The 19,802-nt window shown below is 36.9% G+C and overlaps 1 protein-coding gene across 1 annotated transcript; it reads left to right on the forward strand.

The window, feature by feature from the left end:
* Nucleotides 1-853: 853 nt before the first annotated feature.
* SYAP1 (synapse associated protein 1) lies at nucleotides 854-17,910 on the forward strand. Its single transcript, XM_075195105.1, has 9 exons — nucleotides 854-1,219; nucleotides 3,217-3,335; nucleotides 4,969-5,035; nucleotides 6,272-6,345; nucleotides 10,780-10,919; nucleotides 12,366-12,511; nucleotides 14,085-14,143; nucleotides 15,584-15,728; nucleotides 16,485-17,910. Exons 1-9 carry the CDS (start codon nucleotides 997-999, stop codon nucleotides 16,610-16,612), a joined length of 1,101 nt encoding a protein of 366 aa, XP_075051206.1. The 5' UTR covers nucleotides 854-996; the 3' UTR covers nucleotides 16,613-17,910.
* The last annotated feature ends 1,892 nt before the right edge of the window (nucleotides 17,911-19,802 follow it).

The following is a 19,802-nucleotide window of genomic DNA, read 5'->3' on the forward strand; positions in this document are numbered from 1 at the left end:
TATGGAATAGTATCACCTCTTGTTTTGTATGCAACTTGTCAATTTTCTGTATGTGTGGAGCACAAAAGTATAATATTGCTGGTTCATTCTGAATACAGTAAAATCAACTGTCCCAATCTCCACTTTGAGGCACACTTGTGCCTTTGTTTCAACTGTGCCCTCTTCCAACTTCTCATGTGCAGGGCTCTCCAGACCTTTTCTTTTCCTCTCTGCATTCGTCTCCCTTGTATGTCCTTTTTTCCCCACTGCCCAGTACTGTGGAGCATTGTGCTGCCTTACAAATCTATGATACGATATCCGCACAGTAGCACTTCCCTTGTTGATTTCTTAGCTTCTGCTTCTCCAACAGTTCCTCACTATCATTGTAACAGCTTTCCCAAAATATTTGTATTTTTATAATATACCCTTTATAAATTGCTCATTTTGTCTTCCCAATTCCTCTCATCATTCTCCATATTTTCATACTTGTTTTCAGCTGCTCACTTTCTGTCTCCTCGGCAGGTTTATTTTTTACTGAGTTTATGAGAGAGAGAGAGAGAGAGAGAGAGAGAGAAGAAAAAAAAAAAAAAAAAAAAAAAAAAAAAAAAAACATGGTTATCATTTTAGAAAATAACAAACAGCGGCATTCTCAGTCAGTCCATGATATAAATAGGGACAACTTTAATCCTATCACATGACAGCGCAGCTTATCACATGACTCCTTGGCAGGCGCGCACCCTGTGCAGGGTATGCGCGCAAGTCACGTGCCATCTAGCGAGAGAATGGGCGTGGCTAACGTTTGTGACAGGTGGTTCGAAGACAAGAGCTGGTCTGCCAATGTACTGACAGTGTCACGTGACGTCTGCGGCATCTGCCATTGGCTGGACTGTCTTTTAGTGACGTAACTAGTGAAGACGAGGAAGTTTTGACCGTTCGAGCGAGAAGACAACAACACAGCCCTCAGTAAGAGCACAGAACCGGCGCACTCGGGGACGGTGACCGGGGTGTGCAGCTGACATGTTTCGTGGTCTGGGCAGCTGGCTGGGACTTGACCCAGGGTCAGACACACAGGCTACCGAGGATAAAGAGCGGCATACGCAGGCCACGGTCCAAGATGAAGCCGTGACTGCGGAGCAGGGAGAAGGCAAGCGGCCTGCGGAGCCCGTGGAGAAGTCTGAGAATGCAGATGAGGTGGAAGAGGCAGAGGATGTATTGCTCGCACAGGCCAAGGGCTTCGGCAGTAAGTAACTTGTGCTGGGAACACTTGTTTACAGTTATATAATGTCCTCTTTGGGACGAGCTGGCAACTTTCTGACAAGCAGTCCCTGAGCTGATTCACAATAATAGATGTTTATTTTAAATATTCTTATCTTTAGGCAGACACATGCTCCCCAGTGCCGGTCACATAGTGGGCTAATTTGGGCTGGGTCACATTGGATACCTACAATTTTTTTTCTCCTTTAAAATGTTAGTAATAGACTGCTGAGCATAGTCTTTTCCCCTAGGCTAACATTTGCCAGCCAGCCCCTTTCTTCAGGGAATACTTTATTCAATCAGCAGTCCTGCATTTAGAATTTCTGATATTTTCATCATTATTTATGAGGTACCAGAGTTTCTGTAGTGCTGGACAATCATCTTACAGATGTAAAAATAAATATATTGACAGAAAATAAGTGATATGAATGCATTTAAAATAAAGCCTCAATAGATGGTCATGAGCTAGCAAAAATAACATGAGGTAGTAGAGGTTAAGAACTGATAAGTTTGCACGAGGGAGACATACATGAGGCATAGGATAACACTGGTATTTTATTTTGGCTTCTAAGAACCATCAATGTAAATTGTAAAATCCATAAGTGTTGCCAACAGTTGAAAGTGAAGAAGTTGGAGGAAGAAATTCTGGACCCAGTGATCAAGAAATTTTGTAAATTAACCTTTATAAAATATACTGTCTTATAGTGTGTTGTGCACAAAAAAAGTTTCCAGTGTTGTACCCATCTTTTGGTAATCCAGTTTAAAGGCCCATAGTGGCTGTCAGTTTTTAACAGTGGGTTGGCTTCAGAGGGAGAGGGGCTGCGATCCGTAGTTCCTCCAGTACAGCATGTACAATTGCTGATGTCATATGCTGACATTTGGATGAGAATCCAGGGGTGGTCCTTATAATCGGTAATGTTTCCTAATGCTTTTTTAAATGAGGTTTATTTGCTGTATTATGTCCCTGCCATTGTGCTGTCCACATTCCTGATTCTTGTCATTGTAACTCTCCCAGTTGCAACAACCTCAGACAGTTATCTACCATGTTCCACTATATACCCCCCCCCCCCCCATATCCTTAATAAAACGAACTTGCTCCTTTGCTGACATTTTGGTCTGCAGAGGCAGCAGAAAGAAAATACTGGGATTTCATCCAATGAAAGCACAGAGCTTCTGTCTGATGAATATGTAACTGGTTTCAGCCAATTAAACCACTGTGACTTCATTCCGCTTCAGAATTTTTGTAATTGAGCCACATTTAACTAATTATGCCATGGTGTGATTGCATCAAGCCAGAATATTTTTAGTAAAACTCCTATTTTTGTTGTCTTTCAGATGCAATATTGAGTTTGATGTTGAGACTGGCGATTGTAATAAGTCATGCTGCAGACTGCTAGTTAGACAGCACTGCATTTTGTGATATAATAAACTGTGGATTTCCATTGTAGAACATTTTCAAAATGAGTATTGTTTCAAGTGAGTGTTGCCATTTTAATGTGCGCAGGTGTAAATTGCCTGTGACAAAACATCCTATGTTGAATATCTTCTCTTTAAGCAGTCTCTTCTAATCTTGTTCAAGTGTGTTAATCCTCTCGCAGTATAACAGCTTGGAGGCAAGGCCTAGCAGCCAGGATGGGTCTATCTTAATCAATGATGTGGTATAACGCTGTGACTATCTATTAAGCAATTACTGTGTTTAAAAGTAAGACATTTCAGTTTTTTTATTACAATGAACTTGATGAAAAGAAAAAACCCGAGCAGTCTTAAACGTTTGCAAATAAATTATACACTGCAATTAAAGGTTGTCACGTTTCTTTTTCTGCCGATTGGTGGGTTCAGACGTCGGTGTACTGCACTCCAAAGGAAGCATGTTTTAGGGCTAGGTGGGCCTAACTAGCAAGTAGGAGTTGTATAAAAGTGCTATTAATGGAGAAAAATGTATCATCTTGGTCTTGTAATTTATTCATTTTTTCTGTGTTGCAGGTTATCTCTTAAACTTTGCATCAGTTGCTACAAAAAAGATATCTGAATCAGTGTCTGAAACTGCCCACACCATCAAGAAGTCGGTCGAGGAAGGCAAAATTGATGGTATCATTGATAAGGTTTGCATGCATTTTCAGCATATTTAACAAAGTTAAATAATTGTAATTTTGTGGTTGATGTTTCTGGATTTTGGGTACATTAGCCTATTTAAACAAAAATAACCTGTGTCAAATGAGTTGCTTTTGTCGAACATGCCATATGTAGTGCATATGCTTGCTTGCAACCACATAAATCGGCCTGTATCTGGCATGTACAAGACTGTCTACTGGAGAGTGTTTTGTGTTGTTCATGGTCTGCGCAACAATCCCCATTTTCATCACTAAACCTAAAGATTTCTTGAAAAATTAGCACATCTAATATGAACAGTCAGTGGCTGAAAATCTGGAAATCATATTTTTTTACATATATTAAATTGTTGATAATGTATGATTGTTTCAGTTAGATTTGCTAAAATGCATATTTTAAATATCACCTGATGTTAAACTAGTACTTCTAGATTTAAATCCAGTGGTGTAGAGTAAATGATGCAGCGAGTAGATGGAACGAATGCTTTCTTCTAATGACAAGGGAATACACGATTAGCAAAGACGTTGTTAGGTTTATTTATAATATCCATAAAATAAGCTACAGCAAGAATTGTAAACATAACTGTTAATTGCTCTTTCTCCTCCTGGAGGGTTGGTTTTGCACTGTAGCATAACCATTAGGGAAACCATTTCTATTCCCGAGACAACAGATCCTGTCGGCAGTTATAAAAAAAATAAAAATAAATTTAAAACCGCGATCAAATAGTCTTAAAACTCCTTTGCCAGTGGTATTCAAGTGCGTGGTGGAAACACTGGGAGGTATTTAGTTTCAGTGGCTCTAGCATCTCAGTAAGGCTAGGTACACACTGGAGAATTTTCCGACCAATCTGTTATCTACAACAATTGTACCTACGACTGAAGGTCCGACCGATCGGGCAATTCATGCATACACTCTACACATGATTTACATTCAGATCTGTGCTCTTAATCTGGTCCTATATTCGTTTAGAGAATGACAGCACCGTATGCATTCATTCTTGTCACACTGATTGTTATAGCTATCCACATGTCATAATGAATTTCGTTAGCTCCTGTGACTCTGAAACAAAATATTCAGTGTCTGAGCAAACAAATTATTCCATCTTCAGCACTCTACATTTAGCCAAAGGTACATGTTCGTTACCGACATAGGCTGAAAAGACCATGACTCTAAACTCTGTGGAGATAGTGAGTGCATTCACACTGTAGGATCGGAAGGTGATTAGAATGAGATTATCAAACATGCCGACAAACTGTACTTTGGGACGATTGTCATTCATTGTGTAATTATACACACTAACACGATATCTGACCAAACTGTCGTATATTGGCGGATTGGTCCGATTGGCTGAAAAACCTCCTCTATGGCTCTGACAATTAGAAAAATGGGGATTGTACAAGTTTGCTATTTGCTTCCCTCTACTTGGTCTTTGTTGTACAGTTGATTTCCTCATATGTACTTATGTCCATGCACCTTGAGCATTGACTGCTACTATTTTTTTTTATGTGAAAACAAACTTTCAAATACCTAAACGGCTCCACATTTACCTATTGTTTTTCTTCAAAACTGATTTTTATCAAGAATCCATGACCCACTTGTTACAATTTCTGAAACCTCATTTTACAGACTATCATTGGTGATTTCCAGAAGGAACAGGAAAAGTTTGTACAGGAAAAGAATGTAAAAAAGACAGGTATGCATTACCATATCCTAATGCATTACTTTATTTACAAGTTAGAAAACAGTTACCTCACTGTTTTTATCCAAAAATGTTCCAATTCTGCCATCTCTATACTGCCTCTCCTGTATTTGAGTTTCTGCATTCTTCAGAGTTAACTTGTAAAGACACGTGTGATAATTCATGTTTCCATTCATGGCTGATGTAACTGCATTCTTCATGTTTGACTTTGGGAGCTAAAGTAGCTTACCCTTTGCCCAATTAGTGCAGTAATGACTTCCAATTGTTTGTGCAAATTAATCTTTATTTTTAACATCCGTCTTGCGTGCATGTTTAATTTTCACTTACTGTCATTCTTTAATTTACTGCTAAAGCAATATTTTGCTGGATTATAGATAACCTAAATTTTACACCTCTCAAGTATCCTGTTAATACACACACCGCCTCATAGAAAGATCACATTATCTGTGCTTTATTCAGGGATTTATGCTCAATGGGATTTATATTAAAACTGTAATGGAAGATGTGGGAAAACAATAAGTAGGCAAAAATAGAATTTTTATTTCATGTACCTGAAATTTACTCCCAAACTTCCTAGTGGAGTTCATAAACAAAACTGAAATGAGAAAGTGAGAAACAAAGGATAGCTGCCATACAAGCACACTTGGTACACATAAACACTACTGTTTACCTTGTATGCAATTCTGTCTTGTAATATCCAGCAGCTGCCCTGTCTAGCGTGTTCTACCTGTATTGGCTCTTTTTTTTTTTTTTTTTGGTCTTCTAATCCTGTTGGCTCTGTACCTTAATATTGTTTGTGTTTCTGACTGATTGCCTTCATATTTGTACCGCTTGTGCTAATAGTGTTCCTGTTTACATTCTGCACAAATCACATGGAATTTCTTACACTTTTTATACAGTGTTTTCAAGTCTTAATTAAATCGGTCTTTACTATTAGCCACTCTCTCTATTACTGTAATTTTGATTTATGATAAAGATGACTTAATACGGAATTTGAAGGGGTTTTCAATTATAAGAGTTTTAACAAAAGCAATTTCCTTTCCTTTAGACTTTGGTGCAGGATGCTGTTCTTGTGGTTGTTAAACACTTGCCCTGTTTTAAGGGATTGCCATTGAAACTTGGTCTTTTTAACACCACCTTTCATTAAACACAGTTTTAGTGAATTTGTCCCTCCTTTGCTTTAGGACTGGTAACAGCATCATTGTGAATTTGTTTATTTGTTTTTAACAGAAGCTGCAGTTCCTCCTTGGGTTGGCTATAATGAAGAGGAAACCATTCAACAACAAATCCTAGCCCTGTCAGCGGTAAGAATATTTGATGTGGCATTTTAGAGCTTTCTGTTAATGAATAGAAAGCTCAAATGTCTAATGTTCATCATGTATTTTTCACTTTGTTTCAATGACACCATCTTCATCGGCACAAATTTTCACTAGGAGCAGCTCTGTAAGAAGAATATCCATTACATATATAGTCAATAATTGCATTGCTCTTTATTACGAATGTGCATGATGAGATAATACAAATTCATGTCATAAATAAAAACAATATATAGAAAAAGTATAATCGTGAAAGAAAAGTGGTGAATTTAGATAATTAATCAGTGAACCACCTCAATAAATTAAGAAACATGTATTTCATAACATGGTCGCAGGGCCTAATGCTGAGAAAATAATGAATATTATAGTGTAAAATAATCAAGATAATAGTGTAAGGTTATATTAATGCAAGATAATACAATTTATAATCTTAAACATCTTGTCTCCAATTTATACACACAAATGCCAAATGTAAAGTCAAATATTCAAAAACCTAAAGGAAAAATAATACACAATAAGACAGATTATAAAGGAAATCCAATTACTTTTATCCCTGATACATCTGTATCAACACTTCCTCAGACTTCCCTAAATAGGTCACTGAGAAAGGGGGAAACAGAGCATCAATATAAATAAGAGAAAATATTACAACGGACTGTCTTGGTCTAATTGGCATCAGGATCCTTTGTGTATGTATGTCTATATAAAAATTATAGGCTGAAAATTATTTAAAAAAAAAAAAAAAATTATTTAAAAAATGGATGACTGTCAAAACCAGTGAAGAAGTGAAATTCATTGACAGTAAACACATAGCACTACTGCAAAGTTTATAAAAGATCTAAAAGGAAAGAAAATACTAGTAAAAGTGGTTTCAGTAAATTCAGTTAACAGGAAGGAGAACACACTTCTAAACCTAATATATATTCAAAATTACAGTCGCATAGCTTAACCCTACAATCTTCATACAAATAATTTGCAAAGGACAGGAGACATAAATTCCAAATATTACATACAGTCTCACTCTTAATTAAGGTTTACATAGAAAAATGCAAGGCTTAATAAGACCCTTTAGGCAAACAGTCTACAGAATTACTTCCACTTACATTTCTGCTGGAGCTAAGCTTGTAGTACATCTCCTCTTGATTCTAATCTAATGTAGTTAATGAATCAGACTGTCAGTACTTCAGGCTTACATGTGTGTTTCAATGCGGTGTCTGAGAACTGGTTTTAAGGTCTTTCTGTTTTTCTTGATGTCTGTTGGGTTTTTTTTTTTGTTTGTTTTTTTGTTTTTTATAGTCTTTTGACTTTGCTGAATTGACATAACATTTAGCCCTAAAGTACATAGTTCTTGAGTCATTCCAATGTAGATAAGGAAAGAACACACATAGTAACGATTTAAGCGTCACCAATAATATGATGCCGACTTTGAAGCTGAAGAAACTGGAAAAGTAGTGGTATGAATGCTACATAAAGGTGTCCACAAAAGGATCTTCTAGTGCTCCCCCCCCCAGCCCTCCAACACAGGGCAGTTCCCTATTGGTGGTCGATGAGAGAGGGGTGAAGGTTTAATTTTATCATCACTGTGATGCCACTAAGCACAACCTCCTCACACTGCCTACAGGAAAATAATGAATAGCCAGGGAAAGGAGAGGGCACTAGAGTTGATATATCTCCCCCGACCTGGAACCTAGAATCTCAGGGGCAGCCTCATTTGAAAGAGGGGCGTTCCTTTTAATATATATAATCTGATTATTGGCAGACAATAACATTCTACACTACAGATATAATTAAGTTCAAGGATGGGGGAGGAGTGCGCATATCTCCCGCATCCTAGCTTCAATAAAATCAGGGGCACCCTTACTTGAAAGAAGGGTGTTTCCTCTTTCAAATGTTAGGGCCAATTGGTAGTTATTGTCTGGTGATCACCAAACAAGAACACCATAAACTACAGAAAACATCAAGGAGCCCAGGATGAGGTAATGATTGTAATGCAAAGATCTACCCTATCCTAGCACCTAGAAACTCTGGGGCATCCTTGTTTGTAATAATATAGTTCCCTCTTTCAAATAAGGTGCCCCCTTAGTACTTATTGTCTGGTGATTACCATACAAAAATACCCTACACTACAGAATTGTGTGTGTGGAGAAGGGGCATTATAATGCTCACATCTCCCCCATCCAGGCTTCAATAAACTATAGTTACCTCCATTTGATGTGGTAGGTTGGATAGTTTTCAAAATGGTATGCCTAGTTGGGATACCCATGTTGTTCCTACATATTTTATGCTTTTCTTCAAGACTGTGCAAACGAACAACAAAAAAAAGTGTGATCCATTTCAAGTGTAGATTTTATTATGAAAAACTAGGTGTTTGTATCCTGCCTTTTGCTATTTTTAGAAAGGTAGATTGATGCCAAAGCAAGAACTACAAAGTAATTTCTTGGTGATATTTAGAAGGAAAAATATATATAAATTTGCTATTAATTTACTTTCTTGCAACTTAAAAAGTAAAAAAGACCAAATACTTATTTTGGCCACTTTGTGGTAACAGGAGGTATAAGCAAACTAATGATATTTTCTGATAATTTAATGTCTTCTGAAAAAACAGGTATAATTTGTGAGGATTCTGCACAAACAAATAACTTATTGGTGATGAAATGCGACCAACCCAAAAGTGCCAATGTAGGCTCAGTGGGGAATGGGTTAAAGGTTAATTCCACTTTGAAATAAGTGGCTTCCATTAAATATATTTGACATAAACAGCATGGTACAACAATGGTACCTGTGAGCTTCATTTTAGGACACTGGGGTTGCCTGGCTTCTTGTGGTGTAACATTGTTTAGTTGGCTAATTAGATACTGCTATGTAGCTTTGGAACTGTATGGCCCACCCCCTCACACTTTGTATTACCTTCTCTGCAGCTGTTGGCTCTCATGTTTTTGAACACTGGCTGATGCAACCATGGTACAAACTACAACAATGTCTTAATGAGAAGAGGTGATAATGTTCAGCCTTAACTGCTACAATCATTGCACATAACGCTGTGTCAATGAATGCTGCCCTGCTCCCTCCACCCCACCACAAAACTACTTCATTTAAAAAAACCAAAAAAAAAACTTACAAAGCCAGGAAACTGCTAATTTGATTCACATAAGCTCCTTTTAAAAATTATTATTACTGGGGTCACAATTATAAAACGGAAACAGATACATTTGTTAGCCAAATATTGGTTTCAATTATACCGTGAGTTGGGGGGGAGCTGAAACCTCATGGCATAATATGAAGGGCTGTATGCAAATAAAGGATTTATTGTAAATAACATCTGGAATACTTGGATCACAAAATTCCCCAAAAGACACTTCTACAAACAAACAAAGTAATCCAAAATATATAATTCTATTGTCTGTATTAAAAAGATGTGGGAAATACACATGTCAAAACCAACCAGCCAATCATCAATCTTCTATAATAGTTACTGAACTATATGAAAAAAGAATGTTAGGGGGAAAGACCTATCAAGAATTGTCCGTTTTGTAACATAATGTATAATTCTTAGCTGCAGGAAGATTATATAAAGAGCAACTACAAGGTGCTAGTTCCAGATTAACAACAAACTGAAGAAATTATCTACCTTTAATGATGAAATCTGTGTAAGAACAAATTTCAGATGCAGTAAAGTCTAATAAATAAGATCCAGTTAAATTTGACTTGCTTCCAGGTTTCATTGTTTTTGCGTTTGTTGTTTGCACCTATAGAGACCAGTATTATAAACCTGTAAACTGAGTGTTTGAAAAGGTAGACATATGGTAGATATAGAGGAACAAAAGAAAACTACTTACTGCTTCCACCTGTTCAGGTTCAAGGCCTCCCAAAATGTCCAACGTTTGTCTCTTCCTCGGAAGTAAAGCTGCATGCAAAAAAATCAGAACTGTCTTGCATGACAAAAGATTTGCATGTTGTGGGAATTGTGTGTTTATAATACACAAGTGATCTTAATATATGTATTACGTACATAATATTTATGTGAACCGTGCCTTCCTTCACTTCAGTGTTCAGTAGAACAACTTGTATTAAGACTAATCCGCAAATTACGGATATTAGAATTCTCCACAAATGTCTGTAACAAAATCAATTGGCCTACAGACTTGTACTTTCATATGGTCTCGGAGCTCCTCTGTCTTCTAATATACATATAGTTTACAGTAGAGTGCTTTATCCCATATGTTATTTTTATTCCTAATAAAGGTTAATGTACAGTTTTACCATATCTTTTAACACAAATGAAATAACATATCTACTATAGTTTTAATAATTACTAAATTGGAAAGAGGTATAGTGAAAATAGAAAAGACGTTCTTTATACTTTCTATGGAAATGCCTTGTAGAAAGTTATTTCTTTATGAATTTTTATGTTTTAATTTTAAGGACAGGAGAAACTTCCTTAGAGACCCTCCTGCTGGTGTCCATTTTCATTTTGACTTTGAACAGATGTACCCCGTTGCTCTTGTAATGCTTCAGGAAGATGAATTGCTTAATCGTATGCGATTTGACCTTGTTCCAAAACTGTGAGTGACCTGATTTTTGTTTTTCAAATAGTAAAAAAAATACTTTGAGACTTTTTAATTACTCACCCACTGCAGTGTGACCACCACCATAATTGTTTTCATCAAATATTGTCCCACGACGCAGACAAGTTTATGGTTCAAACCAAACGTTTACTGTCTCAACTGCAGGACCCATAAGCATTTTTCTGTGGCACATTTACTTGGTTTACCTATATATTTATGAGAAATCACCTATTGACATATAAAAGGTGGTGGTACACAAGATGGGTGTAGTACCTATTAACGGTACTGACTACCCTGACACAGAGGACAATGACAGGAGGAGTCCGACTGAATAGTACACACCCCTAAAATAGTACTTACATGACATAAATGACAGGCGTGTCCGTCCATCGCCGCTTTCAGCCAAGTCGCAGTTGGTGATGACGTCATTTTCTGCAGCCGACAACACAGCGAGTCGTGATCTGAAGTAATCTGTACTCCGGTAACTAGTTTCTGTTGCAGGTCTGTGTATTATTCAGTCAGACTCCTCAGGTCATTGTTTTCTGCCAGGGCAGTCAGTACCGTGAAACTGACTACCACCGCACAAGATGAATCATGACTGTACTAGACAACGTTCTTTTATACTAGGTTTTCATTGGTGTGTGTGGATAAAATAATATATACATACATACTCAAATAGAAAATTCAGTCTTTTTTATGATCCAAACAGTAAAAGAAGTGATATAGGCCATACCACCGCACACGAGCACGCTGCGAGCTCTATATATATATATATATATATATATATATATATATATATATATATGAGTGTGTGTGTGTGTAATTATTTCTTATTTTATCATGCTAATATAATTATAATACTAGTAGTAATAGAACCTACAAAAAAACATTCATGTTATACCACACAATAGTGTCCCAAGTTCCTCCTGTGCCTCATTCTTGGCTTTGGAGTCCGCATCTCCATCCACAGGACATGCTTCACTAAAGGAGCTGAAGATAACAAAAACAGAGCTGCTACTCATAAGCAGCAGCTCCATTTTAGGTATCTTCGGCTTCTTTAGTCTGACAGCTGCATCCCTGGTGTGCCAGACAGAAGTGGTTGGCGTGCCACGTCTGGCACGCATGCCAGGGGTTGTCGACGCCTGGTCTAGACGATCTTTCTTAAAAAAGAACACCAGCCAAAATGTAATATTTTGTCTTGGATGAATATTAAGTTATGGCAAGATAAGGTCTACTCACCTAGAGTGGAACATTCTGATCTGACTGGTTGTCACCAAGGGAGATTACGTTTTAATCAATATTTGTTAGACAATGCAATTCTGTAACTGTAGAAGTGTTATTGGAGTGTTTGAATAGCTTTAAAACAACTTACATCACATAAAAATTGCCTTATTTAAAAAAAATAATATATTGAATAGATGCTATATATGTTGTTCTTCTCAGTGTGAAAGAAGACGTATTTTGGAGGAATTATTTCTATAGAGTGTCTCTGATAAAACAGTCTGCACAGCTGACTGCGCTGGCAGCCCAACAGGCTACTGCAAAATCTGATAAGACAAATGGCAAGCAAGATGATGGCGACTTAGAAGGTACAGCAAAAAACTATTTCCTGGGTGGTAAATGCTTTAACCATGAAGCGATGCAACAGTACATGTTGTAAAATCAAAAAATATGTGTACACAGATATGTGTTCGTATTTGAACCAGACTATTAATATTGTTGTTAAAACACGTGCTACATATTTATTTTTTTATTTATTTTTTGTAACTACTGCTTTTTTTGCTTTCTAAATATTGCATTGGTTCTTAACAGAGCATAGCTAAGTGACTATAATATACAATCTTTAGCTGGCTTTTTCCAATTTTTTTTTTTTTTTTAAAAAAAAGTAAAGAACGTGTCCTGTAGCTGTATTCTACCACAGTGCTTCATCACTATTAAAAATTGACCAACTGTAGTTGCTTTTACTGTGGAACAGCCAGGGAGCCACAGAATATATAATTCCTAGCATGCCTTGCCATGCCAGCCTTTGGTGTGACTTGGTTCCACAGCAGCTAGTAAGGTGCAAGTTGCCTGTTGATTGTGCAGTAAGACTGAGACAGCTGTTTAATAGAGTTGGTTCCATTTTTCAAACAAACAAGTGACCTTTAATCCATAACCTATTTTCACTTCAAGATATATTGCACTTAATGGGTTCATATCTAGTAGTGTCCAATAATGTATATTTTTGCTTGCTGGACCACAGTAATTAATAGCTTTAGTACCTACTATAATAAAAAAAATGTTAACAAAATAAATAAATATAAAGTTCAGATACATAAAGCATAGTTATGTTATGTATTGACAATCATTTCAGGTACATCAACAGACATGTACATATATAGTATTACATAACTTTGTGAGTATGGTCAGAGAGACTCGTCGATGTTGGGTCTTGTTCTTGTCTACATAGATAACATTTTAACTTTCTCAAATACAAATTTTCCCAGCATAAATAAATTATGAATTTTTAGCAAAATTAACTTGCAGGACATTGTAATTGTAGTATCGCCCAGGAGCGAAGGCAGACATAAACCCCTCCATTTTTCTCCGTCCCATATTAAATAACTAGGCTGGCATATAGGCTGACATTAATCTCCTATGTGGAGATTGGAGGGTCTTGGAGAAATACTCTAGTTTCAAACCCGGTGGAAACAATCATGGAGCTGTACTCGCAGCAGGGTGGGTAGGATATTAATATAACTTTTTCCCAGGTTTAAAAAAACTTACAAGTTAATGTACCCTTCTGAAGGAGGAATGCCTCCAGCCAATCCATCTGTAGGAGCAAATTCATTTTCTCCTTAAACAAATCGAGTGTCGGAGGAGAATTCTGAACCCACATATGAAGAACGGACTTCCTAGCTTCGAGTACCTACTATATTTAATCGCTCCAAATAAGTAAATACCTAGCTTTTCTTACCATGCTTGCAGCAAGAGAAATCGGTTGCCTTCAAGGTTAGGCAGGCCATAGCAGGAAGCCTCTCTGTTGATAAGAGACTGGTGCTTCATTGTACTGCGTTTATTACTGGTACCATATTTGAAAGCATATCTTTGTCTAAAAAATATTGTATTCACTATTCTTTTTCTTATGAGGATTTCCAATGATTGCTCTTCAATCTATTATAGAAACGGTAAGACCAAAGACTCCACCAGTAGCCATGAAGACACAACTGAAACCACAGGAGGTAACGATAAAATATATACTTTAATTTTCAGTTCTTGGCATAATTAATTGAGGACAATTTGATACATGGAGATTATATAAATTGGCATAGGCATAACTGTTTGGCAGTCAGATGGCTGTAGATGTGTATCCCTTTAGTGGAGGGAAAGGGGGGGTTTGCAAGAAATAAAGTGTTTGAGGTGTAATAAACAGTGGGGGATTTAGTGTAATGTTTGTAAGTGTAGAGAGAAAGAGAGAGAGTGACACTGTTTACTGTGATTGCATTGAGTATTGGAGAAGGTGGAAACAGGAGTGCAAAAGAGGAAAGTGTAAACTGGAGAGCCCTACGGTGTATAACAAATTGTCATATATTATTTTTGTATTGGGAATGTTGTGTATGTATTTCTGTATGTAATTATGTGTTGGTGAATGGGTGCATCACAAGTACAGTTATCTGTTAAAGAATAGGAGGCAATTTCCTTGCAGCGTAGACACTAATTGGCTGGAAAAACTGAAGCAGTTGTACCCTTATGTTAATACAATTGTCATTCCCTACATAGACTTGGCTCTTGATTGGTTGTAGCTCCCTTTTGGACTTCACACAGCAGTCTCTTACTTGCTCTGGTTCAAGTTTATTAATATATAGATGATTGTATAGCATTTCTGCCTCACAGCACTGGGGCATGAGTTTGGTTCCTGACCAGGGCCTTATCTGTGTGGAGTTTGTATGTTCTGTGGGTTTCCTCCGGGTGCTCCGTATTCCTCCCATGCTCCAAAAACATACTAGTAGGTTAGTGGACTGCTGACAAAATAAACCCTTATGTGTGTATGATGTAAATAACAAATATCATCTGTACAGTGCTGTGGAATTAGTGCAATATAAAAGATGTGCACGTTAAATCTCTTGAGGGGTAAAAACATCAGTTTTGGAAAATTTTTCTTTCTCTTGCATTGTTTGGAGGACATTGGGGTATAGAGTAGGGACAGGGCGATCTGGCACTTTAACTTCTGTTAACAAAGTCCTAGCTCCTCCCCCTCTATACCCCACTTTCTGCTTAGGAAATCTGCTTCCCAATTTTCTATTCCGGGAATAAAGATGGCCATGAGTGCCGGAATGTGAACCTCGGCCCACTGAAAAATCTTGTCTCTCATCTTCACAGGGACTGTCCTGCAAAGTGTATACAAATATGGGGTCCTTGGATACAGAGTCACATTAGGCAATTTATTAAATGCAGACACCAGTGTGCACTAACAAGCAGAGGGAAAGCCTAACCGGTTAATCTGTAATGTGCAATTTTTCTGTAACTCTCTATCTTGTGTATGATGGTGTATTCATAAACTGTTTTGCTTACATAAATGTATGTTGTATGGTTGTATACAATTCTGTGTAGCACAATATTGCAAATTAATGAAAAACAATATTCTAAAATAAATACTAGAGTGCTATGTCTTAATTACACAGGAGGAAGAGGAGATATCTACCAGTCCTGAAGTATCTGAGTTTGTAAGTGAAGCATTTGACTCCTGCAACCTGAACCAAGAAGACCTAAGGAAAGAAATGGAGCAGCTTGTCCTTGACAAAAAAGATGAAGTTGACACTGCAGAAGGTAATAACTCTTGTGCATATTGAATAAACTGCTTTACTATGTGATAGTTGTATAAACATGCTATGTGTTGTTTTGTTAAAATATTTTTTCAGTGTACAGTTTTGTTTTTGTTTTTGTTTTGTTTTTTTCTCAATTGCCAACATATTACTCCGCATTGCACATTGAGGGGATCATAATACAAACAAATTATGTACAATTACATGATACAGAAGGTAAAGATGTCCCTGCCCAAATGAGCTTACATTCCAAGTAGGGAACAATGAATACATAAGGTAGTGTAATAATAATTGTAATGGTGGCTGGGGAAGATGTTTGGTGCAGCAGCATTATCAGCCACCCATTTTAAAAGATCCATTGGTAACTAGCATTTTTGCATACCTTCTAACTGTCCCGATTTTGGCAGAACATCCCGATTCATGGTCTGCAAAAGAGATGGGGCTTAACAGAAAAGTGGGTGGAGTTGTACCCAAATTTGCCCATTTGTGGGTGGAAATGGGATGGGGCATTTTGTCCCAGTTTTAGGATTATAAATGTTGGAGGTATGTGTTTGTGCCAGTATAGTGGTGTGGTATCGTTGGAACAAGGAGGCATTATGGAAGGTGGAGTCACTGTCTAAGTCTTAAGCACATTGGCTGCTTCAAATCATGACCATCTGTCTCCAGTGACTTTAGCAAAACCTCCTTCCTGTTCTGTGCGGTAGTTGTGTTGTAAGGGTAATAGATGCTTTCATCGTGATTCCGTTGTTCTTCATTTCAGAGGAATCCGAAGACTGGATAAAGGAATTGCAAGAGGTGGTCCAAGAATATGAAGTGGTCTCTGGCGCTGACAAAATAAAGGATGAAAACTGGGACAAAGAGATTGAGGAACTCCTCCAGGACAATTAACTGTGTACTATGCAAATATAACATTACTACAATTATTCCTGCAAGGTGCCCTCTTCTTGCTAAAGTGATTCTTGGGATACTGGTATGGTTTTCCTTTACAGTCGCTGAAGTTTACAGTTGTTGGAGTTTTCCCTATGTCAGTTGGAGAGCTGATGCGTGGAAAAGTGTTTGTGTGGACGTACAATGAGACCTTTCTGTTATGGTTTTATACTGTAAGTGTTTTTCAATAAGTGATCACTTCATGATGTAACAAATTAAATTGGTTATTTAAACATTATCTTGCATAACTTAGCCCTGTACTGTATATTTTAATTTTAAAATTATATCTTTCTGCACAATTCCGTAGAAAATAAATAACAGCTAAAATATGGATATTCTAACCTATAAACCCAAGATTAATCACAGACACAGGTGCCAAATGGCGGGTTATATACTCTCTGGTAATGAAATGCCTTGTGTACTATATAATTTAATATCCTTAAGTATGATTGTTTATTTGGCCTTACATAATTGGTTAAATTATATTGTAAAGTAAATTTGACATTTTAATTTTAGTGCTGTTTTGTTTCCTTCCTGTGTAGTTTGACATCCTGGCTGAACAGTAAGGGAGCCTGGAACAATTTAGTTTGTTTCCTGATCATAATTAGTCAGTGATAAATCTAGCGTCGTCATAAGCGGTACTCCTACCTGAAAGGGCACCCAGGACCTAAAAAGGATAATCCTTATGTACACCTACACTAGGGTTCATTTGTCAGAAGTTCAACCTTACAGTTTGTTTTTGGTGTGGGGGAGTAAACTAGAGCACCAGGAAGAAACCCACACAAATGAGAACATACAAACTCATCACAGATAAAGTTCCTGGAAGTGAACCCATGGCCCCGGCACTGTGAGGCAGTAATACTAACCACTATGGCACCATGCTTATTTATTTATTATTATCAGAAAATGGGGACAGTAAGTGTTCCCACCGTTCTATCAAACAGAGGGTGCTGGGAATAATTTAATTTGATTTCTGTTACCTCTTTTGTGGCACACAGCATTCAAACTGCACATATTAAATATTGGAGCACTTAGGCATTTTTATAGGAGTCCTGAAAATGTAATCCAATACATGTAATAATGCACTGGGTCGTGCATGCCCCACCAGTATATCCAGTACCTAGAGCACACTGTAGAGATGGAGAGAATATAACGTCTACATTTAATAACATAAACTACAATATGAACTTTATTGTCTATGATTTTGTGATATCAGAGGGGAATAAAGTCACTGTATTAAATGTGCTTTTGGGACACAATGTGGAAATTAATTTGTTTTCTTTACCATTCTCACCATAAAAGCCTCTGTTAAGATATTTAGGTCCAGTTTACATTGAATCTATTACTGCTGGCAAAAGAGAAGATCAATCATTTTAGGTGAATTCTTTGGTTAAAATGTGTGTTCTGATTTATATTTTTTAAAAAAAAGTAGTATAGTATAAGCTTGAATGTGTTAATATAGCTTACATTTCTTCAAAGTAATGTATGAAATATTTAAACCCCCAACTATTCCCCCTACAGGGCTATTAAGTTTGTAGGCAAGTAATGGGGAAGCAGTCATGTAAACATTACAAGGAGCACAATTTTTGGAAGAGTGAGGTGACAAGAACAACATATATATCGCTACTTTTGCCTTGGTGATGCAAAAAAACATTTCAGGCACAATGGACACATCGTAAAAAAATGTAAAATGGTCTTTGTCATGAAGGGACCAAAAAAAAACCCCTGGATACAGTAGTCTATAATTGTAATAAATTAGGCAATGTGTTAACCTACTTTTCAGAATGGCCAGTAACAGTCTGATTTGGGTAATATACAGCAAGTGAATGAAATGCAATAGGATTTAGAGATAAGACTACAGAGTTTGGAAATGCCCGCAAATAAAAGGTTTCTGAAAGTATGTACTAGAGTTTCTCTTTCCTGGGGTTATTAAATTGTTTCCCTGACAGTTTTTCTGATGGTGTGCATAGATGATATAGTGCTTGCTAAATGGGAAAAGATCCCTCTACAAATCCCTTTGTTTTAGGCTAGAAAATCTATCCTGTTAAACGAGGAATCCAAAGCTCTCTACGGTGTTGCTTTGGGTTCAACTAGTTTAGTATCTACCTGGTGTTTTCTAAACTTGCATATGCCAAAACAAGTTTGACTATGGGCTTCATGGGTTTTTAGTTGCTCACGGACTTCTACAAAAGTTATCCATAAAATAAGAGCAGAAGAGCGTGGGTGTAAGTGTCGTTTTTTTTTTTTTTTTTTTTTTTTTTTCTTCCCTCCCCTACCCCGCCCCCCACAAAAAGTGAGGAAGGTACAGGATTTTGCAGAAAGACCTGGGAACCTTAAAGACGTCTTCCGTGATCTCTAGGAAGTATATAAAATTACCGTTCCCACACCCACAAATATTGGACCACTATAAAACATGTATACAAGGCTTACAACTAAGGGTTCCAGCTTTCCACAAAGCTGAGTAGTTATTTGTTTTGACTCAAACCTACAGCCTGGGCTTCCCAGTGGGAGGATTAATGGCAACACAATTGGGCAGGTACAATGTTTATTCTTAAATAAGAATATACAATAGAATTCAACTTTCCATTGATGGTTCAATAATTATCGATTATTAAAATAGAACAATTTTAGTTCACGTTCTGTTTTAGTGTGTGACTACATACAGAAGTTAACTTTTTTCTTTTGGCAGAGGAAAAGTAGCTACTGCATGTAGTCCCTGTTTAGTGTGTTGCATTACTTTTTAAACATATCAGCAAAAGTGATCAAATATGCCCACTTTATTGTATATTCAAACTAGCGAGTTTGTGCTTGCTGCAAGTAGTGTTTGGTTAGAACTGGATTAAATTAAACTGTAATGGTGTACTTTATTCAGAGAGATGGTTTGTATTAAGTGATGCATTCTGTGACTCCATCATATGTTTTAATCATTATAGTTTTATTAGTGAAAATGTGGGAAATGTATTCCCTGATCACCTGGAATGTTTACTATTTCCTATTTTTTTTATTTTTTGTTGCTTTTAACATGTAAAGTATCAAGATATTTAATCAATGTGTGGACATACCCAGACTGTTACATCAGTTAAATGTGCAAAATATTTTAATTTTACACACCATGGAAAGCTTTCATTCAAAATGTTAAGCCAAAAAATGA

Source organism: Mixophyes fleayi, chromosome 2 (genome assembly GCF_038048845.1).
Source record: "Mixophyes fleayi isolate aMixFle1 chromosome 2, aMixFle1.hap1, whole genome shotgun sequence".
Classification (NCBI taxonomy): domain Eukaryota; kingdom Metazoa; phylum Chordata; class Amphibia; order Anura; family Limnodynastidae; genus Mixophyes; species Mixophyes fleayi.

What these genes read in the sequence shown, in the direction of transcription:
- SYAP1 (XM_075195105.1), top strand. Translation starts at nt 997, where the DNA reads ATGTTTCGTGGTCTGGGCAGCTGGCTGGGACTTGACCCAGGGTCAGAC. An exon ending in AGATGATGGCGACTTAGAAG is followed by an intron (nt 12,512 to 14,084) that starts GTACAGCAAAAA and finishes AATCTATTATAG; the next exon opens with AAACGGTAAGACCAAAGACT. An exon ending in TGAAGTTGACACTGCAGAAG is followed by an intron (nt 15,729 to 16,484) that starts GTAATAACTCTT and finishes TCTTCATTTCAG; the next exon opens with AGGAATCCGAAGACTGGATA.